Source organism: Falco punctatus (genome assembly GCF_963210335.1).
Source record: "Falco punctatus genome assembly, chromosome: 1".
Lineage (NCBI taxonomy): Eukaryota > Metazoa > Chordata > Aves > Falconiformes > Falconidae > Falco > Falco punctatus.
In genome coordinates this window covers 15,109,654-15,136,112 of record NC_137580.1, presented here as the reverse complement: position 1 = coordinate 15,136,112, position 26,459 = coordinate 15,109,654, and the positions used below count along the sequence as shown (strand labels likewise).

The 26,459-nt window shown below is 42.5% G+C and overlaps 1 protein-coding gene across 4 annotated transcripts in view; it reads left to right on the top strand.

The window, feature by feature from the left end:
• Window positions 1-26,459, top strand: part of NR3C2 (nuclear receptor subfamily 3 group C member 2) — a 214,271-nt gene that overhangs the window by 174,091 nt on the left and 13,721 nt on the right. For 3 of the 4 annotated variants that reach the window (XM_080373728.1, XM_080373727.1, XM_080373726.1), the window contains 4 exons: window positions 1,422-1,760; window positions 2,175-2,319; window positions 22,353-22,483; window positions 26,040-26,197. In XM_080373728.1, coding sequence (XP_080229854.1) covers window positions 1,422-1,760; window positions 2,175-2,319; window positions 22,353-22,483; window positions 26,040-26,197 — 773 coding nt within the window. The remainder of the gene's footprint in view (window positions 1-1,421; window positions 1,761-2,174; window positions 2,320-22,352; window positions 22,484-26,039; window positions 26,198-26,459) is intronic. The other variant, XM_080373729.1, reaches the window with a different exon arrangement.

The window sequence follows — 26,459 nt, the reverse complement described above, 5'->3', positions numbered from 1 at the left end:
TGGCGTGCTGAGCTACAGTGGAAATGAACGTTGCAATAATGGAGAAGAGAAGAGGGCTGAGATCGAGATGGGCCAGAAAGGATCCTGAAACTGCAGAAAAGGCACTATATTTAAGGAAAGGTTGGGGGGGGGGGGGGGGCGTGGCATGGGTAATTGATGACAGGGGAAAAACCTTGAGGAGATAGACTTGGGACAGGACACGGACTAAGAATGGTGTTTGCAGTAGTATTCTAAGTAGGAGAGAGATAGACTCGTAATTACTGATGCCGGTAAAAGGGATGTTGCAATAATCATGAAACAGGAGAATAAAATTCAAGACAAGGATTTTAGCTGTGTACAGATAGATAAGAAAGACTATATCTGAGAGAAGTTACTCTGAAAGAGCTGCAAACATATAAATTAGTTCATTATTTACTGATTTTAAAGATTATTTTAGTTAGGTTTTCCTGTCACTAAAAGTGGGGTGACGGGCTTTTGGTTTGGCTTTCTTATGTGTGTTTTTGTAACTTAATTATCTTGCTTTTTATTTCCCATTCTTTCCTCACATTATGAGATCATTTTGCTGGGGTGTGAGCAGGGGTTTGTGCCTGCTTCCATATCTGTGCTTCACATGGCAAAGTTGGGAAGACAGCCCACAGAGAATGGCTGGCATCTCTGCAAAGAGTGGAGGCGCACTAGCGTTGCTGTCTTCTAAGTAACTTAGTAAAGAAAAGGAGGGAGGGTAGCACTGAAGAAAAAAAGAAAAGGGAAGGCAGATAATAAGAGAAATGTTGATGGTAGTGAGAAAGGTGTTACAGAAGACTTGGTATTTTTTTCTTTAACTGGGTAAATATTTTAGTGTTACTTCAGAACTACTCAGGAGAAGGGGACATAACTCTTATGGGAAGTATCAAAGCGGCAAAAGCAAAGGGATTTGACTAGCTTAGGCTGTTCAAAATTGATTGACTGTATTTCTTCAAGTTGAGTCGCAGCCAGGGTGGGTAGTAGGCTGCAAAAGCTTAGGAGGGCTCCGGGTGTGCTAATTTAGGCATTGCCAGGGAGATTTCTTTTGGTCACCAAATGAAATGGAGAATGTGAATTGCATTGTAGGTGATAAATGATTCATTTAAGCTACAAAACTACAAAATTCTAAAATGTTTAATCGGCACCAACCACAGTAACTAGGATGTTTTACGCAGGTCTGTATGGAGACAGATACTGGACATTGTGTCACTTACGAAAATAGCCAGTAGAGCTATAAGTATAAGCTTATATGTGTCTTCTGGTCCTCTTTGCAGAGTAATGATGCTGCAATTTCTTAAGGTCCTGCATCTATTTCACTTGAGAACTTTGAGATGATATTTCTGCTTCTGTTTTCTGTAAAGCCAGGGTTACACTGGCTTTCTGTACTAACTCAGTTCTTGTGCTGCTCATCTTCACAGCCCGGAAGTCCAAAAAGTTGGGGAAATTGAAAGGGATGCACGAGGAGCAGCCACAGCAGCGACAGCAGCCACCACCCCAGAGCCCCGAGGAAGGGACGACATACATCGCGCCCATGACTGAGCCCTCTGTAAACACAGCACTTGTCCCTCACATGTCTGCTATCTCACCAGCACTTACACCCTCTCCTGTTAAGATCCTTGAAAGCATTGAACCGGAGATTGTGTATGCAGGGTATGACAGTTCGAAGCCAGACACAGCAGAGTACCTGCTTTCCACCTTAAACCGCTTGGCCGGCAAGCAGATGATTCAGGTGGTGAAGTGGGCAAAGATACTTCCAGGTACGACCACAAGGCATTTGGTGAAATTTCTCCTCACTCTTTATTTTAGCTTAATGAACTATTTGCTTGACAAATTGCATGTTTAATCTGTGGGCCGTGTTGAAAACCTTCACAGGGGAGTGTGAGATGAACATCTGAGAGAAGATCATTGGCTTTTTTGATTTATTTAATGTTTGTTTCGTATGTGTGTGATCAATATTTTAAAAGCTTTCATTCTGAATAATAGCCTCTTTAGAAGAAAACATGTTTTGTCACTGGAATGAAAAATTATGGTTTTGTTTTTTCAGAAATATACTTTGTGGGAGCGTTGTTCATTAATACTAGAAAAATAATGAGCAATATATTCAGCACTGGTTTGGCCAACCCTTGTAGAGCACAGTGTAGTTCATCATTATTTTCTGGTTTGATCTCTAGGATTTAGAAACTTGCCTCTCGAGGACCAAATTACTTTAATTCAGTATTCATGGATGTGTCTGTCATCGTTTGCCTTGAGTTGGAGATCATACAAACATACAAACAGTCAGTTCCTCTATTTTGCTCCAGACCTGATCTTCGATGAGTAAGTATTCTTTAATGGTCCTTTTCAGTTCAGGCTGGAAGGATTACTGTGTCTTTGGTTTTTAGGCATACCTGCAGTCTAAGAAAATTTCAGCTAATTCCAGCTTAAAAAGTAGCTTAAATTCTTGTTTTCAATTGGAGAGGCTTTGGTAGTGCCATCCACTTCTCCTTATGTATGTGGATGTGTTCTCAAACTAGGACCATTCTGCTGGTTTGAAATTTGGCTACTACTTGACCAAGACTTATAGAAAAAAACATTTTTTGGTATCTACTGGAGCTGGGAAAAATACCCAACTTCTAGGAAATGTGAATGTTTAAATTGCCAGTTTTTTTCAGAGCAGTCATATAATGGTGCCTTTGTGAACAATATACAGCTGTTCAATGTGTTTTCTTGACAGTCTTAATTACCCTTCTTTGCAACCATGAAAGAAGCCAAAATGTTTTTTCAGTAATGAAACATAACTTCTTTTATGATGCATTCAGATGAAAAGAAGGATCAACCAAGGAACTATTTCTTCTGAGTATGTGTGTTCCTTCATATTTTAAGTTTGTGTTTTAGTGCTTTGCTTTTGATGAGTGTAATTTAATTTCTGTTCCATTTGCCTAGTGTTTATTCTGAGACAGTAAAGTCAAAATTTAAGCAAATACACAGGTAGTCAAGCTGGGGTCACATGATATGCATGTCCCAGAAGGTTTAGCGTGTTTTTTCTAGAGGTAAAAAATGAGACATAATCAATAGGATATGGATGCTCTTGAAGAAAAACAAAAACAGGAAAAGAATGAACAAAAAATAACCACTTAGTCTCCTGAAGCATTCTGAAATGTTTTTCTTGGAGGAGATGCTTTTTCACTGTCCATCTTAATAGTCTTTCTTTGATTTAGGAATTCCTAAGTAATTAATGCATATGAGATTGGTTCCAAAGCAGTGAGCAATATCAAAGTAGAATTGTTTGGTTTGGGGGGGGTGGTGGGGTGGGGTTTTTTTACCTAAGAGGAGGAATTGGTGATTCACTGGTTGAAAATGTAGTGTCAGCCATTTTCTTGTCAAAAACACCTCCACTGTGACTTGGACATCAGAGGATCATCGCAGAAAAAGTATCTGTAGCTAAAGCTAAGTGAAAATGTGAACTTTGAAGAGTTTAGTTCTCCTGGGGAAATGCAGACTAAAAGCTCAAACAGAGAAGCAGCTTCCCCTCATCTGAAGAAAGTCAGTCGAGGGGTCAAAATTTATTGGACCGGGAAATCAATCCCACTTGCAAATAAAAGTGTATGTGCATTGCTAGCATTCTTGATACAGTAGCTAGAAGCAGCTTCCAGAAGTTGAGATCATTTTGTGATTTTTATGCTGCAAGCCTTGAAGGTAGGTGCCTGCAGAATTATACTGAGGTTGAGCTGGAATCTGGTTGGGAAAAGGAGTGCAGTGTCATGGAGTACGAAATAATAACATACAAAATCAAATACGTAAGTAATATGGGGGTCTGGTCATCTACATATTTAACAAAGTACTCATTGTAGAGCTATCAAAGGTAGCAGAAGGCAGGTGTTTCTAAAGAGAAGAAAAATGAATTAATACAAGCTGTGTTGAGCTGTGAGATGCGGAACAGGGGCTTTTGAAGTAGCTAATCAAGGCAAGCAATTTCCTTGGAGGTAAATGGGTAGGAGTTCAGTGCTTATTTCAGAACAGTGATGGACACATCTCTGGAATGAAAGGGGGTTTCTCACTTTGCTTGTGTTTCATACTCGATCGGAATCGTGGGAGACATTTGTTCCCAGTTTCTCACATTCCCGCCCAGGGTGGTAGTTGTGAGACTACATTTGAAGTCTGAGTTTGGGGCTCCTCGGCACAGGAAATTTTTTGAGAAACTGCAGAGAGCCCTGTAGAGGTTGTCTAAGGTGGTCAGGGACTCTCTGGGACAGCAAGGGAGCTGGGCTTGTGCACGCAGGGGAATACTGTGCTGGGTGCAGAGGGGATTTAACTGCAGCCTTCAGTTTCCTGATGAGTTGCAGAAAAGGTGGAGTCAGACTCTTAATGGAGATGCGCAGTGGGAGGATGAGAGGCTGCAATCACAATTCTGGAACAACAAACTGCCTCCTGGGGATCAGGAGAAGAAATGTCATAAGGAGATGGTGAAATAGCAGAGCATGTACCTGGAGAGACCCTGGAGTCTCTGAAGGTGTCCAAGCCTTGACTAGGCAAAGCCTGAGCAGCCTGCTTCAACTTTGACATCACCCCTGCTGCGAGCAGGGGGGGTGACTTAAGACCTCCAGAGGTCCCTCCAAAGCTACATTATTTTGTGATTCCAAGTTCAAGAGATGCAGTGCTTTTCCCAATTTTGACATAAGGTCAGAGGTGAATTACTGGAATTCTACAAGTCAGCCAGTACAGTTCAGTGTAGAAAGCATTCAGATAAGCACAAAACAGTTTATATCCCTGTTTTTGAAAATACATTCCTTTGAATTATTGATCTGGAATTACTGAAGGCTAGTCTTACCTTTACTTTCTGAGTACCATGGACTTGGAAATGCGGTGTGTAGTTACAAACATGGGCCTTCATTTCTGTGCCATGCGGTTTATCAAACCTCCCTAAGGTTCACTAGGTGCAACTTTTTGGAGTGTTTTACTACCCTTGGCATTTTAGAACATGTATTAGTCCTAAATATGGAGTCCTAAGACATGCAGGTCTTAGGGAGGTGCTTTAAAATGACTTTTCCTTCTGCTGGCTTGAGAGAGTTATGTTCCTGTTACCACCTGTCCAAGATTTTCTTGATATTTCTTTGTATTGTTTCTGGAGAGGTCATTTCCCATCTCTCTGTAAGAAGTAATGAGGAAGGACCCTGGTGCCCAGAGGGTTCAGCATTTTCTTCAACGAATGGTTTTAAAATAGTGAAAGTAGAGGTTGGCATTAGCAAAATTTTCTTGCTTTGTTTTACATTAAATGAATTTTCCGTTTACTCTTAACTGCTGTGAATAAAAGGAAGTTGTTATGTTTCTGGAAGGCCATGATACATGATCTTGTTTTCTTTCTTATTCTGAAGGCCTGTAAACAAGGTGAATAACAAATGAGGGTCTCTGTTGTTAATAGCTGTTAAATGTACCTTTGATTGTATAAATACAGTGTGAAATGCCTCCCTACTAATACGTGGTTTGATTTCCTGTTAGGCTTATGGAAGGCTGGAAATATTTGTTCACCTTCATTTATTCATGCTACGTATCTAATTAAGTGTACTGTTTGTCTTTATGGATCATGCATATATTCCATTGCTTTAATTTGGCTTAAGTAAATGTGAAGATATGAACTGGTGGATAAGAAAATGGCTGCCCAGCAGGTTACAGAAATACCTGAAAACAGCCTGAAAAGAGACATAAAATAGACCAGTGTATTTTATATTGTGTTTGTGTAAGTTACTGTATGTGTGGATTTTTTTAATCCATTTCTTTTGTAGCGTAGTAGTTGTAATCAAAACTAATACTCTGTATATATTGCTTTAGTTTTAATCCACAGTAAATCTTTTAAAAGACCGTCTTGTATGTGGCACCACATAATTCCTGTTGCAGGTAAACACTTTTAAAGGATGACTGTTGCATATGTAATAACACTGAAAAGATGTTGCAATAATGTTCTTAAGGCTGCAAGCTCAAATCCGAGAAGTTGGAAAACTCCAAAATTGAGGTGGTTTGTGAAATCATAGTTTGAGCTGTTTGGGTACGTGCTTTGAAGACTGTATCCATAACCAAACCTTAAAGTTATTGTTATCCCATAATATTTTTCCAGTGTGATTCCTTCCTTTTTGTATCTATCAGGTTGGATGAATTGTTGGGATGATACAGGATTATGTAGTGAGAGACTGTTGGATTTTTGCTTCATTTGTTGCTGGCAAGGAAGCCTTACCTTGAATGGATCTAGGGATTTGGGAGAACAAGAGACATATTAACAGGGAAGATTTTCTTAAAACATGGCAAAATACTATCCCTGATTCAAGACGTAGGCTCTGAGACATTTCAGGTTCCTACTGCAAAGTAACAGAAACCCCACAGAAAAAAAATGGCTGTTATTTAACTTGAGGAAGAGAGAAAATTTCTCTTAAGACTTCACCAAAGACTTTAGCTGAAATTTTCTAATCTAATTCAACCTGAGGCAGGCGTATGTATGGACAATGTAAGTCCAGAGCATTAAATTGGTAAAATTATACACAATTGAAAGCAGGAGACTGAGTGGTGCTGCTTGGAATGGGTGCAAGAACAAAGCAAGGGAAGTAGCAAAATACAGTGTTCTCTAATGCCAGCTTATTTTCAGGGATTCTGTCTGAAACTGTGCAAAATGAGCTGTTTGCTACAGGGAATAGCCTAAAACTTGATTTTTAAGATGTGGTCCTGGAAGGTAGGGAAGTTAGTTACAAATTTTCTTGGTCTCTCCTTTACTAGGTGAATGAATCATTGAACTAATAGCTAAAATTACTCTCTCTCTGGCTGTGTCCTTTAGAAGGAAGAGTCCCCAACATTTTTTATAAGAGGTGACGTGGCAGTTTAGGACCTAGGAGAGATGTGATAATCTGAATCTTTCAATAGTGGGAGTTTGTGTTTGCAGTGCAGAAGTCAGATGCCTGAGTCCCAGAGGAAGGCAAGGAATGCTCCTTGCTCACATTTCTGCAACAGGCTCAGGCAGTTGCTGTCCTGCTGGCTAGTGGTGGCAACTTCCCAGGTATCTGCTTCCACCCATACAATTAAGTGAGGGCATCAGCTGGCAACCTTTCAGAGACTCAGGAAGGGATAGAAAGCATTTATGAGTGCAGCATTGCCAACAGAAACCCGGCAGGAGCCAAGACATGGTGCAGACAGGGTTCCTTGCTCCCCTGACATGGGAAACCAGTGGGAGTGGTGGGACATGGTCTGTCTTCAGGGCCATGGCTTGTACACCCAGCACATATCCTCCTCCCAGCTGGAGGCCAGAAACTGCATCCCTCACGACAGTCTGTCCTACTTATCCATCCCTTCCTTTAAGGATGAGGGATGGTAGTTTTTCATCTCTCCATAGGGCAAACCCCCAGCTGATGGCATTGCTGGCAAATATTAAGTCAAGCCTTTTTGGCACATGTTGGTTTCTGCTGGTGTAAAGAAACCAAAGGGACACCCTGATGCTGGGGTTCCCCTGCAGATCTAAATTTTTCTTTTAATTTTAGGTTTTACATGGTCCCTGTGTAGACTTCTAAATCCTTGGGGACTTATGAAGAGACTCAAATTTCAAAATTGTGTACTATTTTTAGGAAAATTATCCAAATTATTTACTGTTCCAGACTTACCCAGCTGTAAAATAGCAATGATGTGGGATACTGAAAGCGTTCAGTAATGCTGAGAGACCATGTTGAGAAACTTTATTACATTAAAGTACAGCATCAGTATTTCAACAGTATTTTGCGGATGCACCAAATGATTAACATGCTGTGTATTTCCTTGCCTTGTTGATTTTTCTTGGTTTGTCATAGAACCATAGAATCATTTAGGCTGGAAAAGACCTTTAAGGTCATCAGGTCCAACTGTTAACCCAGCACTGCCAAGTCCACCACTAAACCATGTCCCTAAGTGCTGCCCCTACGTGCCTTTTAAATACCTCCAGGGACGGTGACTCAACCGCATCCCTGGGCAGCCTGTTGCAATGTTTGACAACCCTTTTGGTGAAGAAATTTTGTCTAATATCCAATCTCAACCTCCTCTGGTGAAGCTTGAGGCTGTTTCTTCTTGTCCTGTTGCTTGTTACTTGGGAGAAGAGACCGACCCCCACCCGCCTACAGCCTCCTGTCAGGCAGTGGCAGAGAGCGATAAGCCCCCCCTGAGCCTCCTTGTCTCCAGGCTAAACAGCCCGGCTCCCTCAGCCGCCCCTCACAACACTTGTGCCCCAGCCCCTTCCCCAGCCCCGCTGCCCGTCTCTGGACACGCTCCAGCCCCTCAGTGTCCCTCCTGCAGCGAGGGGCCCAAACCTGAACACAGGATTCCAGGGGCGGCCTCACCAGTGCCCAGTGCAGGGGGACGGTCACTGCCCTGGTCCCGCTGGCCACGCTGTTGCTGACACAAGCCGGGATGCTGCTGGCCCTCCTGGCCACCTGGGCACGGTGCTGGCTCCTGCCCAGCCGGCTGCCCACCAGCACCCCCAGGCCCTTTCCCCCCAGGCACTTCCCAGCCGCTCTGCCCCAGCCTGGAGCGCTGCGTGGGGCCGGTGTGACCCCAGGGCAGGACCCGGCACTCGGCCCTGTGGAACCTCATACAAGTGGCCTGGGCCCACGGATCCAGCCTGCCCAGACCCCTCTGCGGAGCCTCCTGCCCTCCAGCAGATCAGCACCCCTGCCCAGCCGGGTGTTGGCTGCAGACTCGCTGAGGGGGCACTCGATCCCCTCGCCCAGATCACAGACAGAGACACGAACCGGGACCGGCCCCAGCGCTGAGCCCTGGGGAACACCACGTGTGCCCAGCCGCCAGCTGGATGTGGCTCCATTCCCCACCCCCCTTTGGGCTCGGCCAGCCAGCCAGCCTTTTACCCAGCCCGGAGCGCACACCTACAGGCCGCGAGCAGCCGGTTTCCCCAGGAGAATAATGTGGGAGATGGTGTCAACTGCTTTAGTCTAGGTAGGCAACATCCACAGCCTTTCCCTCATCCACTAAGCAGGTCACCTTGTCACAGAAAGAGATCAGGTTAGTCAAGCAGAACCTGTCTTTCATAAACACCTGGCTGGGCCTGATCACCTGGTTGTCCTGTACTTGCCATGTGATGGTGTTCAGGATGATCTGCTCTGTAACCTTCCCTGGCATTGAGGTCAGACTGACCGGCCTGTAGTTCCCCAGATCCTCCTGGCAGCATCTGCAGCATAAAGAATAAATCATAGGTACATAAATGTGCAGGTTCTGAATTTCTTGGCCGTTGTACTTTCTTCTGTCATTGGGTTTTTACAGAGATTTTTACTCTAGTCAAAGACTTGAGAGTTTGCCTGATAAAAACAGCACTATATATTGTGTGAGGTACCCAGAATTATTAAAGTGAACTTGAAAAACCTAATGTAAAACTAGGGCCAGTTTTCTCAAGCGTTTCAATTGGCAACGTCTTTTTTCCATCTCTGAAGTTACTGTATTACTTCATATACAGCTCAGTCTTTACGGTAAAAAGATTTCAGTGGAGGCTGCAGTTTACTGAATATTACGGAGAAAACATTAAGAGCAGAATATACCAATTGACATATTGGTTGATGCTTTTGACTAATAAGGCAAAGCTTCAGGCTATGGATTTTGAACTAAGAAGTGGCTGTCCTTTCATTATTGCCATTTGGGGCAATTATGACACTACTGGCCACTTTTCTAGTTTGTAGTGCAGTATGGATGTTTTTTTCATTATAAAATTCAATCATCAACTGCAGATATTTTAAGTTACCCAATAATACTATGTATGTAATGTAGTTTAACAAATGAACAAAGATAACTGCAAAGTAATATAAATCCTTCCTTTAAAGTGGAAGACAAACTTCAGTGAAATAAAAATGTAGTATTGACAAGATCTTTCATGCTGTGTCATTGGCAGTTGCCCCAAGTGTGAAGTTACAAAATGTAAAAGCAGTCAGAGGTTGATATTAGCAATAGAGGAAAAATAGAGAATGCATTTTTCAAATGAGAAAGTTGATGTAGAGCAAACGAGGTAGAGAGAGGCAGGGGAAACAGCTTCAGTACGTGGGGATTTCTGTGATGTTTCTGTGCTAATAATGTCATGGGATGTGAATGGACAGAGGATTTTGTAACATTGAGGAAAGTTGTAAAAATAAAATTAATCAAGACATAGCTCAGTTGAATAGCTAAGATTTTATTTAAAATCTGCATTTATTGATTATGTGTATTTTATTAGTAAATACCATGTTCGTTGTCTTTGCATTACGTTCCTAATATCCTCTCATACTTGTAGAAGCTGGGGCCATTAGGATTTGGTGCATAAGCCAGTGCAAGGATACATCTGACTCTGTGCCCTTTTGGTGCTGAAGCCTGTAAGTCTTCCTGGTATTCTGATTTCTATGGTAACAGCAGGAAGATAAATGTGATAAAATAAGCTGAATCTTTAAGAACAGCAGATTTATTTTTTTTTAACCTTATATACCTCGGGGCGGGAGGATGATTACTTAGATCATCTGTAAGTGGTGATAAAGCCAGTAAGTAACTTCTTTTATTGTTTACAAGATTACTTTTTCCCCATTTACATTTTTCAGGATGATGCCTGTTAACCCTTTGGTTTCTTTTTCAATCTGTTAATCCTGTAGTGTCTAAATTTAGGTACATTTTCATCTTGGTATTGCCACAATGATTGTTGATAGGAGTTGTTGGGGTTCATTCTTTGCTAATAAATCAAGTGTGTGGTCACTGATCTTGTTAAAAGGTCAGCAGGCACTCCTTGATATTCCTCCCTGCTTGATTTTTGCTTACATATATTATTTTGTAGGGGAGTACTGCATGCATACAATCTAAACTGTCAGCGCAATGAGAAGTGGATGTCTTTATCAGTAAATTTCTAAGATACATTGTTACTGTTATTTACTTTTTCATAAAGTGCATCTCAGTTCCCATCTAGAAAAGTAGATGGAAGGATTCTGTTAGATACCAACCCTAAAACAGTGCAGGCACAGAAGGAAATTTTGAAGAATTACTGTCATACCTGTACGTAATAAATATAATATGCTTCCACTAGATTTTCCAAGTCTTACTTCACGTTTTTGTAAACAGGTCAGTGGCCGGGCAAAGCAATAGATTTGACTTCTTTGCATATATTTCTAAAGGCTTTGCCTTTTAATGCCTTTGAAAACACTTCTTTAATTTCTAGGGTGTTTTAGTTGAAACTGAAACTGTACAGGAAAAGAGGAGACAAAGTAGTTTTTAGGAGATCTGTAAGAATGTGAACACTGTCAGGAGAAAGGTCCATCTAGCATAGTTTTTCATCCTTTAAAACTGGGCAGTTGAAAAGAAAGCAAGAGATCAGGACAAGGGTAAAATGATACTTTTTCATTTGCCTGTTCCAGCAGTCAGTGATTTAGGTGCTTTCTGAACGGGAGATTGCATTCAGACAGTTCTGCTTAATAACCCTTCTGTATCTTTCTTCTGTGAATTTGCCTAATACCTTTTCCAATACATTTATAATCTTGACATCTAAAATGTTCTGTGGCAGTCGCTTCTGCAATTTAATTATGCATATTTGTTTGTTGGAGATGTTTCTAAAGCAGATAGCTGATAATTTAATGGAGTGCCACTTCATTCTTGTGTTTGTAGTAATAGTGGATATATTCCTTTTCATCCTGTGGATGCCATTTATCACTTACAGATCTCTATCAAGTCCCAAAGTTTCTTCTATCAGCTGAAGAATCAGCTAGTGGATTTAATCTCCCCTTGTGTATCAGTTGTTTGCCACCCATGGCCATCCTCATGCCCTCCCTCAGTGCTTTAACAATTTCTGGTTTGCTCTTGACTCATCTTGTCTCACTCTTTGCTTTTTTAGACCATTAGCAGACAATGAGTGAGCATGTTCGAAAGACAGAAGTCTCCAAAATGTGTTCCAAGTTACACTTAAGTCTCTTCATTGTGTGATATTTGTTAATTTAGAGTCAGTTATTTTGTATGTAGGGTTGAAGATGATTATACTGTCTGCATTGTCTTGCAATTAGTGATTTTCACCTTCCGTTTTGTCAGCCAGCCACACAGTACTGCGAGGTTTTTCAGAAGCTCTTCACAGGCAGCCCTGGATTTCATTGTCTGGAGTCATCAGCAAGCTCTGTCACTTCCATAGGTCTGATTTTTTTTTCAGATGATGTATGAGTACAGTTTTCAGCCCAAGCCCAAGTGCAGAGCTCTGTGAGACTTCCCTGCTAACCTCCATTACTTCTGAGAGATGTCCATTTATTATTGCCCTTGGTCTCCTATTTTTAAGCTGCTAATAATCCATGAAGAGCCCTCCTCCTCCCTAAGCTCTCTTTAAGAACTTTCAGGAGATCTTTTTAATAGCTTGAAAATCCAACTTTGCCATGATTGCATCCCCACATACCTCCTGATGCAAAGCTCAGTGTGGAGGAGGTCCTAGACCAGTAATTACCCATGCTGGCACACCGACAGACAGTATTAGAGCCCGTACCCAAGCTGAGTGCCCCAGTTTCCTTGGTGGGGAAACCAGGGCAGAGGGGAGGAGGAGGAGAGGGCTGGTGTTTGCTTAGGTCTCACCCCATATGGCCGTGGGATGCAGGTAGACCGGGCACGTGCGAAGTGTTTCCATCGTACAGACGTTGCCTCTATCAACCAGAACATCCTTGTGCTCTCGTCAGAACGCTTACAGATTCATGAAACACGACCTCTGTCTGCAAAAGCTATGCTGGCTTTCTTCCCTTATAGTATATTTATCTGTTAATGCTCCTCTTTCAATTGTTTTGGTCAGAAATGAGACTTACTAGCTTCTGGTCTCTTGAGTGCTCCCTCCCCATTCCCAGACCCACTTTGAGAAATCAGTCACGTTTGTCACCTTCCATGCCTTTTATAAGGGCAATGTAACCAGTAAGCTGAACAGTATAGTTAGTAGTTCAGCAGTTCCATATTTAAGTTACTTTACAGCTCGTGGATGAATGCCATCTGGTCTTGGTGATTTATTACTATTCATTTTACTGTTTTTTCGTGGGTTGTCCGTCTCCGTCCGTCGTCGTCCTGTCCCGTCTTCCCCCGCCGCCCCCCGCGCCCCCCCCCCCCCCCCCATCTTTCTAAGCCCTCTTCCAGTCACACTTTAATCTGAAGCTAGTTCTTACAGTTGCTTACTGAAACGGGAGACTGATGCAGAGCCTTCCTGGACTCCTTTTATGGAGAACACTGATGCAAAGATTTTAACTTTTCTGCTGTGGCCTGATGTTTCTCAAACACGTCTTTTTCATCTTGATCATCTGTTGGCCCAGTGGATGGTCTGGCACGTTTCCAGTTTGTGATGTGTTTGAAAGGGTTTGACTGTTAGTTTTTATGACTTTAGCATGAAGACTTGCCCAGTGATTATACATTTAACTTGGCATAATTATGCTCTCTTAGTGTTGGCTCAGCATGACTGTGGGACATCCACAAGCATTTTGGGAGGGTGTCTTTTCGCTTCTCCAAGTTCCTTGGCAGGAAGGGCTAGGATAGAGAAGGAGTTTTTTTCCTTTCAAGTGTCTGTCTGAACGTGGTGCTGCTTTGATCTGCTGTTTGGTGGAATCTCCAAATGCCTTTCACATGCATGGTGCTTCCTTTCGCTACTTCCCCTATAGAGTTAAATATAACTAAAAATTAGGAAGTAGTTTTTCTAAACTGGTATGAGAGGAAGGCAAACCTCAGCTGACATCCAGAAAATGCCAGGCTTTGCATGACAGCATGAGCAAAGTCTTGATTTCTGAGGCATTGTTGGCACAAAAGGAGAATTGCTGCTGCATGTGGAATATAGCAGTAATTTTGCTGATGAACCACTGCAAGTGACAATGAGCCCTGGCATAGTGAATGTATGAAATGATACCTAATGGCCACCTTTTCTGGTGGTTGATACCTTTCTCTGATGAACTTCAGAAGAGTATTTATTGTCATGTGTACATTATCATCACTTATTATTGAATGTGGTATTGAAAAAGCATTTAGGTAAAGGCATGATTACATATTTTCTCATTTAAACTGTGATTTGTCTCTTTTGGAATGCCAATGCAAACCAAAAGAGAGTATTTGGTATCAGCATTCTACTAACTGCATAATTAACTGTTAATTTCAGCAGATACTTGGGGGTTTTTTGCTATTGATGTGCTTGGGATTTTACAGTTACGTAACTGGGTGATTATTAAGTTGGATTTTAGCACAAGTTCGCTGTTACTGATGGAGAGCTGAAACTCTCCTTTGCAATCATTATCCACGAGCTGTTGCTAGTTCCTTTGTCAATAGCCATGTAACAGGAGGACCCTTAGCTGAAACATTAAAGCAGCTCTGAATTTCTTACTGTCAGTTACCTGGGATTGTATTCTCTGGGATCACCAGGGAGGACTTTCTTGGCGTAAAACTAATTTTCAGAACTGACTTCTTTAAGTTCAGTGTAAAAATCACCAATTTTATATTCCTGGGTGGCAAAAGCCCACAAAATATCAGCTATGTCTGTAAATGTATTTGAATTTGAAATGATCTTCTTTGTTTGATTATCAGTGTTCAGCATTGGTAGTTCTCAGTCCAACTGCTGTTTTGTCCTGGGCTTGGCAACTTCTTCTATCAAGGTTATTGCTGTAGTGCCAGTGCTCCCAGCTGTGCGCCCATGAGTCTGCAGCATCCCAGTCACCTGGAGGGAAGTTTGTGGGGTTAAATGTTTTACTTTGGTAACAGGAGGTTTGCATGTTCTTGTAGCAAGGCTGGTGGGGGGAAGTAATTACTGAAGTACTTCTCTTTCAGCAACTTCTAGAGCAGGAAATCTTTTTTGCATACTGTGCTTTCTTGGAGGGAGCAGCTTTCTCCTGTTGCATGTCAGATTCCTGTAGGAACACAGTGGCAGGAGGCATCTCCAGGACCTTCAAGCCAATTCCCTGATGCTGCAGGAGGATCTTGCCATAAAACCTCCTTACTTTCAAAGTAGAAAGTAGTGCCAAGACCTTACTGCTGTGTCAGATTAATAGGGCACAGGTGGTTTTTTTCTCTCCACCTTCTAGGTAGAGCAGAAGTGCTGACTGCCAGTAGTGGCTGAAGTCAGGTAGGACAGGGCAGAGGGATTTGGGGGCAACAGGAGCTGAGGTGACATTTGGTGCCAGGTCTTGAAGCTTTGCTTTAAGAGGCATGCCTGCTTCTGCGTGAAGGAGCCTGTACACGGGCATCAGGCACTTCAGTGGCATCAGCCCAAACAGCCTGGGAATGTAGGAGTATGCTGAAGACTCACTGTCGTCAGACAGTCACTGGGGGCTGAGGCAATGGCACTTTGGTTTTGGGTTGGGTTGTGTTTTTTTCTGGTCCTGGTAAAAGGACAGTGTTTTCCAGAAGTTTGATAGAGCCGGCAGCCAGGGGCTGTGATGATGTAACCTGGCTGGGATCCACCATTGCTTGTGTATGCAGCAGGGTGGTCATCTGTGGCCGTCTACCTTTATGCTACCTCTAGGCTAACACTTCCCCAATTCATCTAGGCTAACATCTAATTCCCAGCCTGTGTTTATCCATGGCAGTTTAACCAGCTGCAGGGTAATAGTTGAATTCTCTATCCCTTACTGCTTAGGGAGAGCATCTGCTGCCTTATCAGGAGGAGGTCGTCGCTGGTGCAGCCAAAGATGGGGTATTTATTTCTGCTGGCTTACTGACAAGTTAAAGGGAAGATGGGCACAACCCATATTTCTCTCCAGTAGAAACTGGTGACAAAACTGCCATTAATTTCAACAAGATTGAGTGCCCATATTTGTCACTGATACAAGGCAACAGGTATTTTTTTCCTTCCTGGAAGATAGCTGTGAAGCTTTACAAGTTGAAGGCAGTGTGTTGAAGGGAGTATGTTCTTGTCTCTTTCTGCTGTGGCTTGCAGAGTGAGCAGAGATTAGAAAGTGCTGAATAAGAAGTAAGTGCTGAATGAAAAGTCATAATTGAATTTTGCCTGAATTCTGCATGTATTTTGGCTTGGATTTTGATCAGTGCAATAACTTAATGATGCTTCTCCAGTACTGCTGACTTTGGTTGTGTTTATAATGGCTTCAAGATGGGAAACAGGTGTCTGAGTATGGTCCACTGAGCAGGATGATGCACAGTGTTTCCCAGTGCTGCTGCACACAAAGTAGTGCAGCGATTGCCCCTTTGCATGGAAGAAGAGGTCTGGTTTTCTGCTAGGTGGCATCATTCTGTTCCCACTGTCCTTCATGATGGAGCTGTTGAAGTAGAATACTCCCTCGAGAAAAAGTGTTGTTACAGTAATTGTGGGGGTGGTTTTTTTTCTTTCCCCAAGAACCTCAAAACTTTTCCCAGGCAAGTGAACCCCTCCTAAAGGCAGATAAGGTAATTCAGGCCAAGGGCTTTTTTGATTAGATGGTTTGAGCAGATGAGCAAGGGTCTTTGTGATCCCGTGTTCCTGGTCTTTTCCCTCCCCTTTGTCCTCAACTTGCCTGAAGGCATCTGATGATGTTTCACTCCTCTCTGTCAGGTTCAAACTGACCCCTTCTGGCATGGTGGGAAGTATACCTTGCTTTCTGAGGCTTCCAAATAGGTTTTGACTTTCAGGCCTTCGGCAGGTTTTCTTTTTGGGTTGCATTTTTTTGTTTGTTTGTGTTTTGGTTTTATCAAAGTGTAATGTGCTTTCTGAATTTCCCTGAAATAACTAAGTGATGGAGAGGCTTCAAATGGATACAGGTTTTAGTCTAGCAAAGGAAAATTTCTTGGTTATAAAACTGGAAACAGTTCATATAGAGGAAAAAACTATAAAATCAAGACACACAAAGAATTATCTTTGACATCAGACTTTTGCTACAAGTGTTGCTTGGTCTTCTCCGGAATCTTTTCTGAGCTGCAGAGGCCAAGGGACTAAGTCAGCTGCACGTTTGTTCCTCTGAGATGCTGTGAAAGGGGATGCCTTTGCCCAGTTTTTTGTGGGATTATCAGCAAGCCACTCGGGTACTGACAAAACTTCGAAACACCCACCACAGCTTTCCCTTTCTTCGCTTCCCTGTCTAGTTTAGGAAGACATCTTGTGCTGTGAATTTGAATAGTATCCATGAGAAAGTAAATAAAGCACGATATCAGGCTTGGTTTAGGGCCCAGTTTCACCTGTGAGTGAATATTCCTTGATGCATGGGTTCCTCCTCGGTTACGGTCAGTTGAGTTGCAGTTTCCATCCTTGGGAAGGAGATTTATGATACTAGACTTTATGATGACTTCATAAATTGTAAGTTACTTATTCATAGCAAGTTGTTTCTGTACAGCGTGCCTGTAGTTTCACAATTTTTGATGTGGCTGTTTGGTTTCTGTGGAGGTCATGTAAGGGTATTAATGAAAGATATGACTGGTTTGGTATTTAGGATGCCTTGTCTTAAACAGATGTGTCTGCTCAAATCCTGCATCTCTGTTGTAGTTGGGTGGCTCATCCCTTGGTGATTTGGGATGTCAGTCCCATTTCGGCTGGGTGCTCAAGCCATTTGCCTCGTTGCTTGTCCCTGTATAAAAGAACAACTACTTCCAGGGAGCAGGAGGAGCTGGGCTGGTTTGCCACTCTCCCACCGGTGTATGCAGCTCTCCGTGGGTGGGTGCGGAGGATGAAACAGGCTGAGCTGGTCTCTGTGCAGTGTGCCCATGGAAGGAAGGTAGGAGATCTGGAATCACTTTGAGAATAAGGGTAGCAGAGATGAGAGAGGTGAGGACACAGATTGCATGGACTTAGGGGGAGATCCCAGATCAAGTGGGGAGAAAGAGAAGATGAACTCAGGGAAAGCAGCAGGGAGTCTCTCAACTAGGAACATGTTTGCTGCGGTTCATTGAAGGAAACCCAACAGCAGAAACAAAACTCCTCTTCCCAGCGAGGCAGGTGAGCTGCCTTGGAGGGCTTTGCCAGCAGAGGTACCCACCTCATCTTCCTCCCAGGGGAAACGAGGGGAAAGGAGCAGCAGTTCAGGTGCAGTGGGGATGTGGGGAGCAACTCAGTGACCAGTTAACGCAGGGTACCCATGGCCAAAGAGGTTTTGCAGGAGCACATGGAAACCGGGTAGAGCTGGGGGAATGGGCTGCTGCAGCCACCCTGTCTGCCCGCAGCATCGCGCCTGCGGAAAGGTCAGGCAGAATGTGAGCTGGGCATTAAATTAAGCCTGTAAGGAGACACTCGGGGAACTTAAGATGGATTAACTTAAGGTGTAAAGTTTAAAGCGTATTATTATGAAGGAGGATTAAGCTAAACTGAGCTAATGACACCACTTTTGAATGCATATCCACACAGCGGATTCAGAGCTTTAGCTCCACGCCTTTTATTACTTAAATGTACTTACATTCTTAAATGTCCCCATAAAGATACATGCCCCATAAAGATACATTCCATATCTTCACATGCTCTATTTTCCATCTTGAAAAGTTTATATGCTGTGTCAAAAGTGGAACTGGTTTGGGTTGGTTGGGTTTTGCCTTTGGTTTTTTTTCTTTCTCTTAAAAAAAAAAAAAAAAAACACCAAAAAAAAACACCAAAAGGCAGGGAGGGAAGGCAACATAGAAGTTTGTTTTAATTTTTCCCCATGGTGGTAATGGCATTTGTGATGACTTGATGTTATTTATGAGACATTTGGTAAGGAAGAAATAACTTTGTTCATGTTACGTTGATACGCCCTAATTTCTGTGTGCCCCATCTTTTTTAATGCATGAGCCATTTCTGTTGCTTTATTTTGGCGTTACTCTCATGGTGTTGGGATAGCTGCAATGTCAGCATATGAATTTTCCAAAAGCTCTGTACACTCTTATTTTACACTGTGTGGGTTAAAAATCAAATGCAAAGTTGAATACTGTAAAGTCCCACAAAATGCTTATCTTACATTAAATACGGCCATGAATTAACTAACATGATTTGTAGATAGTAATAATTTGTAAATAAGTAAAAAATAAACTGAACTGATTTTTTAGGAGGGAGACCGATTTGAAATAACAGGTTTGCTGTATGTTAAATAAACTACATGGTGACTAGTTTTGCGTACGGTTTTATCTCACTGCAAAGAATGCCATCAGGTTTTCCTTGAGAGTAAACTAGAGATCAATATTTGTAAGTAGAGAAAAGATTAAATATTTAAAAGACAGGGAAAAAATCCAACAAAAAAAACCCTTGACATTTACTAATATTCTTCTATTTAGGCAATCATATAAAAAGCAAAACAAATTCAAAGAAAAACATAAGAGAGGAAAAGGAAAATGTCACAAAAAGTGAAAGAAAAAGAAAAAAGAGGTTTGAGTCAGGGTGCTTCTAGGCTAGCTGTCACAGAGTGTGTTTTGCCACAGTGTTTAGTGAAAGCATAAGAAACCTGAGACAAAACCTCAAAATGTTTTATTTGCTGTGTGGCTTGTGGTATGGGATGAAAGGTCTGCCACTTCTCGCGTCTCTGGAGGTCAGACACAGGCAGGGATGGTGGGATGGTGGCAGCTGCTTTGTGTTCTGAGGATGTGTCCTGCGAAAGTAAAATTGATTATAATAGACTGGTTTTGTTTTGAATCTTGCTAGTCATTAGCAGTCTGAGATATATTTAAAATGTTGGGTTTTTTAAAAAAATACAAATGTCCTTTATTAATCATTTGCCTTTCAACTTCAGTACGTATCCCTCTGAGCCTCCTGGCAAAGGTCAGTTAGGAACCACCATTATCTGTGTCCCAGACCTGGATTCGGTAATTTTGGGAAGAGGGAGGGGAGCAGGAGCAGTGGGAGGGAGATCACACTGGAGTCTTTCAGGGTCTTTTTCCCCAGCTGGCTCTGGGTCGGCTCAGAGGTGCCTGCAGCTGTTCAGCCTCTGGGCAATAGCAGCCCATCAGGCAGGAGGAGCTCAGGCTGGTTTAGGGTGATGTCCCCAGAGAGGGGTCAGGTGAGTCATGCAGTGGCCAAATGTGAAGGAGTCCCCATCCCTGGCACTCTCAGTCGTCCATGCTAAGGGCACGTCCGGACACCAGGAGAGGTCCAAGGTGCTGGGTTGGCCACAAGCCCTGGACAGTGGCCACCAGCCTTGGGCAGACCCGGGGCTGGAGTGGGACTCCAGGGCACAGCAGCTTCAGAAATGCCTGTTTGCGTGTATCTGACGTCTTCTAATTCTGAACATCCTTTTCTGTTTCACCCGATCCCAGTTCCTCAGGGTCACTTTGTATTCGTTCATAGTACATGACCAGCGTTGAGTGTGCAAGTGGCATCTGTGAGTCCTCTGAAGCACACGACCGGGCCGGTGTGCATCCAGCAGCAGAGGCAGCTCTTCTCAAACAGAGGGCCGAGTGGTATTTCAGTCACTGTCCAAAAGCATTCAAGAACTGTTTTCTTCTATTTCTTTTCTTCCCTGCAGTCCATTATGCATAATAAAAATAAACAAACATGGCATTACTACCACTATTAAATTAAAAAAAAAAAAAAAAAAGCTGGAAGTTCTTAGTCTTGAGAAGAGGGTGGAGTGGGGGAAAAGTGCAGAGCCCATATAACAATGGGGAGTCTGCTTTATTAGTATTAAGGAGGAAAATAAAATCTGCTCTGGCAGTAGTGAAATAAAACACCAGGAAAATTACGTCAGTCTTTGTTTGCACACAGTATGATTCTTCTCTTTCACCAGCCAATTTGTATATTTGAAAAGGCAGTTGCTTGGTTAAAATAATTAGCTGAACTTCATCCAATTCCCCAATTACGTGAAAAAATGTTTGAAGAAATATAGACAATTATTGTTGAGCAATTAAAAAAAAAAGTAGCGGTCACGAAACAATTATAGCGCCTTGTCTAAATACCCACATACAGTTTCAAAACGAGACGGGCAATTCTCAGTGGCTCTATGCTGTAGCTATTGTGGTTTGGGATAGCTGCTTTAGAAGTATATCAAAATCCTAACTAATGCTGCCTGAAACTTGTGCAGGATAGCTTAGCCTGGCATTGCCTCGAAGAAGAGAGATAGGATCTGAAGCTAAATATTTCAAAGTATATTTAAAGAAAAAGAAGAGTAAATTAGATACAAGTCATGTATCATTATTTTACGATGTAACAGGCAAAAATCTGTATTAATGAATGAGATAGTTTTATTATATACTCCTCTATCCCACATAATATTAGATTATTATTTCTGGAAAAAACATACAGAATTTCTGAATATTTTGGTGTATAAGTAAGACAGCATTGCAACAGTTAGACTAAGAATTCCCTGTGGGAAGTCCAGTGTAGCCTATTAACAAGAACTTCAGTGACTGGAAAATCATTTCTCTTTGTTGTTCCTACACTTTCATCTGTGGAGCTAGACCTGTTGGATTTTCAGGAAAAGCAGTGATCAGAGATTTTGAAATGGAGGTTACTTGTGAAGGATGCCTGAGTGCTGCTGGCTGAGGCAGTGGTCATCCCAATTGCTTCTTAACTTCAGACTCCTCTGTAGACATAAACACAGTAACATGAAGTCATGCATTTTATTTTATTTTATTTTTGTTAACCCACTTCCCCATTTTCCAAACCTGCCAGCTGTATTTTTTCGGGACTGTGTTGTTCAGGATGAGAAGAGTCAAGATGTCTGCTGGCATGTCAGAAATCCCTGATCCCAGGGCCTTGCTGGCTTGCGGACTCGACCGTGTGCAGTGGGCAGCGGAGCTTTTTGCCATGGGTTTTCCTGTTGCCCGTGGCTGCTGGCAGCCTTGGAGGCCGCTGGGCTGGGGCCAGGGCATGCAGCGTGGTGCAGGCTGCAGGTGTGAGGCTCTCAGTCCTCCTTTGCTGTCCTTTCCCCCAGCTCATCTTTGCACCAGACACTTCTGAAACTTGTTTCTGCCTGTACATCAGCTGATGGGGGACGTATGATCTCAAACATGCGTGCAATGGGTGTAGGTTCCCTATTGCACCAGTTCTGACCCCTTCAGCAGGCTCATTGCCATCAGTCCAGGGCAGAGCTGAACAAATGCTGACAATTCAAACACAATTTAAAACATTTTTACCAGGTCATTAACATTGTCAGTGTATAAAATTCAGATTGCATTTGTTTCTATTCCTTTTAGGGGGGGTGGTTGTTAATGCTGCCTGTGGTCTGCCAATAGCGAAGTGAACTCAGCCATCCATTGAGGATGGTGTATGAGTTGAGCAAGGTGATGCTCAGGTCCCCCAAAGCTCTCAGGCAGTGAGTTTTTCTGCCAGACCAGGAGCACAGGGACCAGGCAGGCCTCCAGCTTCATCTCTGAAGTCCCCAGCTTCCTTACTGAACCTGAACTTTGCAGCTGCGGCGTATCTTACGACCTCTGCACGATCAGTGTTCTGTTTCCAGGTCACACCTTGCTTTTCTCGTGCATGGGCTGCCCCATGCATGTTGGTGCTCTCCTGAATTTATCCTCTATATTTTGTTTCTTTCTCTTTGCAGGGAACGGATGCGCCAGTCTGCTATGTTTGAACTGTGCCAGGGGATGCACCAGATCAGTCTGCAGTTTGTTCGCTTGCAGCTTAGCTTTGAGGAGTACACTATAATGAAAGTTTTGCTGCTGTTAAGCACAGGTAAGCTAGATTCACGGTTACATGGGAATACTTGAAAATATTCCAGTTCACAAAGAGGTGCAGTGATTTTAACTGATGTGACAAAAGAGCCAAACTGTTTCCAGCAAGGCTGCAGGAATAAGGCTGGTTTTATGTCTTAGGTTTTATCTGCAGATCTCACTCCTCATTTGCACGGGAAGTGTCTTTGCAGTTTGAATGTGTCATGGGCATTGGAAGGACAGGAGTGGCTGGACAAGGGGCTTTGCCCCCCCTCTCTCTACGGGAACCCCTCGAGTTGGCCAGGCGTGCCAAGGAAGCACAACAGTTGTGGGGACTGGGGAGAAATCCCCACTCAGCACTCAAAGCCACAGGTTTGGGTGACTTGATGTCACCTTCAAGATCAAAAGATGTACGTTGCCTGTACTGCTAAATGTGCAGTTTTCCAATGCCAAGTGAATTGAGAATGGTAAGCCCTTTCACAGGTCTCTGAAAGTTTAGCATGCTTTATTTTTCTCTCGAGGGTCATGCTTTGATTTTTCTTAAGATACAAAATTACATCTTGGTGTTTGTTAGAGCACTGTGCAGTAATTAGTAGATCTCTTGATGTTATCTTACTGAAAAGACTGCAAATTCCCATTCCAGTACAATTGCTGCTGCGTTTATTCTGGCTTTCGCTTGCAAGCTGTCGGCAGCAGGACGCACACCCGAGGTTGCTGGGGCCGGGGGCTGCCTGGGCTCGTGCTGCACAGAGCATCTCCCATCTGTTAACAGAAAACTCCTGGGGCTGGAAGTTTTTTGGCCTCAATGGTCTCCCTCCCTCCCGTTGAAGCTGTCCCAGCTCCCTGGCATGGGGAGAGACAGCACCGGTTGGGGAGCGCTTTGTATCCCAGCCCACAGGGTCTGACCACTAGGTCCCACTCACCTGAGGGCTTGGGGACATGGTCTGCTGGTGAAACTGGGACTGTGGAGAGCTGCTATGCTCTGGGGTAGCCCCGCAGGGGGTAAATGGGCTTTTTTTGAAAGTGGTCACTCATGGTCTTTCCAGAAGCAGCTAGTAGTGCTTAACATGGATGTGCTTGGGGTGGGGGTGGGGTCTAGCTCCCAAAATGTTCTAGAGAGAGTGTCTGGATTGGAGATCTGGCACTGCTGTTTTTTAATCAGCCCTAAAGTGGAGAATCTTTAGAAAAAGAGCCTAAGGGCATTCTGAAAACACAGCAGAATTTCTTTAAACTGGGTGTTTATTATTGTGCCCTCTTGAGAGTGTTAACTAATGACTTATTGTGAGAATCTGTTAGGCGAGATCAGCCTGGCCAATTAACTTAAGCTAGCCGGGTCCCTTTGAAACACACACCACGGTCACTAGAAAGCCTACTAAAAATTGTTTGTTTGGGGAGAATCGGGGTATTTATGGGAGAGAGGGAGAGAGGAGAGAGAAATGGAAATGAAGGCAGTGATAAAACCCAGAAAGTGTCATGTGAAGGGCGGCAACTCTGGTTTTGAATGATTGCACTTTGATACAACCTTATGACAGAAAACTTCAGGTTTGTTTTCACTTAAATTTTTTTATTGAATCGTGTGATGTGCAGAGTACAAGTTATTCTGAAACTTTCATGATGACCACATCAAGGAAGTTTCACTCCACTTACATGTGGAAGAAACCACACATTACAACTCAATTGTTTTCTTGCTTTCCACAGACCATAGATTTTGGGAGTTTGCCAAAAGCATTGCAGCATTTAATAAGTAAAATCAGAAACACTGGGCAAACCTCCAAAATTTCATGTTTTGCTTGAGTTCTCTTTATTTGTGGTCTTTCTTTCTTTCTTAAAAATCTGGCTGGGGTGATGGTATAATAATTTTCAGACAGAACAGTAAAATACCTAGCAGCAGATGAAGAAAGAGTGGCTCTGACAGCCTTTAAGTAGCATGTAGGAATACAGGCCTGTAAATATTAAAGGAACTGTAAAGCCCATGTCTTTTGTGCAAGGGCCACAGTGTGCTCTGATGGCTTTGCTCATCTTGATTGGTGTCTCTATATTCATTCAGCTTGAACTGAATTTGTACATCTGTTCCACACAGTTTCTTCTGTCTGTCAGCTGACTGAGAGATTTGGCATCTAGAATTTAAAAATCAAATACTACATTTATCTAATATAACTGTATAATATTTACTGAGTGTTAGGCAGGTTGGTGAGCTACTTCCTAGGCTTTTTCTAAAGATTTCTCCTTGTGCCCCCTTCCAGCACTTGATAACAGTCCTTGCTGTGCATGTAGTAGTAGAGCTCCTCCTTGTCTTTCATTGCTAAATTGCTGTAGTAGATACTGGTCAGAGAAGATACTGGTGCTTTTTCTTAAAGCTTCTACTCTGGAGCCATTTGGGTGGTTGTTACATGCTTATGATGTGATTTCAGTGGGATAGAAGGTAGTTCCCAGGCAAAGAGAAAGGGAATGGATGAACAAAACAATTTTTGTGAAGATGTTAAGTCAGGGTGAGCTAAATTGGAAGATTGCCTGGTTTTTTTCTTTCCTTTTTTAATAAGTAACTTCCCATTTAGCTTACTCTGGCATAGCTTTCTGGCTTGCTTAGAAAATAAACTCACTCCTGTACAGTGTAGTATTTTATTTTCCTTCTGAGGAATAGCATTTTAAAGATGCAGAGCAGAAAAATATTTGGTGGTTAAGCAGTATTCAACTGATCCAGGTATTGAAACACCAGAACATTTTGTGTAATGTTGTTAATAACCTCTTTGGGGTTTTCCTAGAGATCTGACCCTATAAGCCATTCCTATTTGGGGCAGAACCTGCTGGAGTGCAAGGGCGCTTGCAGTGTGTAAAGGAACAGGGTATTTGCTTTTGTAATTAGCCTTGCTGATACCAGTCCCAGTAAAAACTATCAGAAAACTCCGCTTTCAGCCCATTCGTTAAACGATCCCTATGGCAGATGGGAGATTTGGTAGGGCACTAGAAATAATTGCAACTGTATGTCGTGGTCAAACACTGGGTCAGGATGCCTGTTTGGAAAATAGTCTGTTTCATGCAGAATAATGTCTCTGTTTGTTCTAGGTGTTACGCAGATGCTTACTAATGTTCAAAGACATTTTAGATGTTATGTGATGGCATAAAAACATGTCGCTTGGTCTAGCATTTCTGCACATAACAGCTGTAATTCTGTACCTTCCCCTTCTCTGGCAAGTGTGGAGAATCATTCAGGAACGATAAATCATCTTTTCAACTTCTAAAAAAAATACCCTTGATCCATCTGCCTTTTTTTTTTTTTTTTTTTTTTTTTGTTAAGTTGTATTAAAAACAGTTTCAGCATGAGGTTAGCATGTGTCGTATTTCTGAGATGTTATCTTGTCCTCTGCCACAACTTCTGCAATCACAGATCTGGAGAGGATGCTTGAATCACTTGAAAATCTGTATGATGTTGTTGATTGCTTACCAATGTCTGTAAAATTATGGACTTTGCTAGAAGTTTAATTCTTTCATCCATTAACTAGTGTAACTTTTTAAGTATGCACATCAAAAAAATAAGCAATACAGTTAATATTAATGTAAGACTGTCTTTTCAATGACAGTTCCCAAGGATGGTCTCAAAAGCCAAGCTGCATTTGAAGAAATGAGGGCAAATTACATTAAAGAACTAAAGAAGATGGTAACTAAATGTCCAAGTAACTCTGGGCAAAGCTGGCAGAGATTCTACCAACTGACTAAACTTCTTGACTCCATGCATGATGTAAGTATAACTCCTCAGGGAGTGCAGACAAGTTAAGCAAAAATCTCTCCATTAAGGTAAACTACTAGTCTTTAATTGTGTTAACTAACAGGGAGGAAAAAAATGAAATTCTTTTTAAAGGAACATCTGAGAGAAGTTGCTAGATGAATTTAAGGACAACTGCCAAGTAAAATAAGAAAATATGTTATTAAGGGCTGGGTCCTGCTACCTTCTCCTATGTTAGACGGCACTGTGTTCCTCCAATGTTTCACTTCAGGTCAGT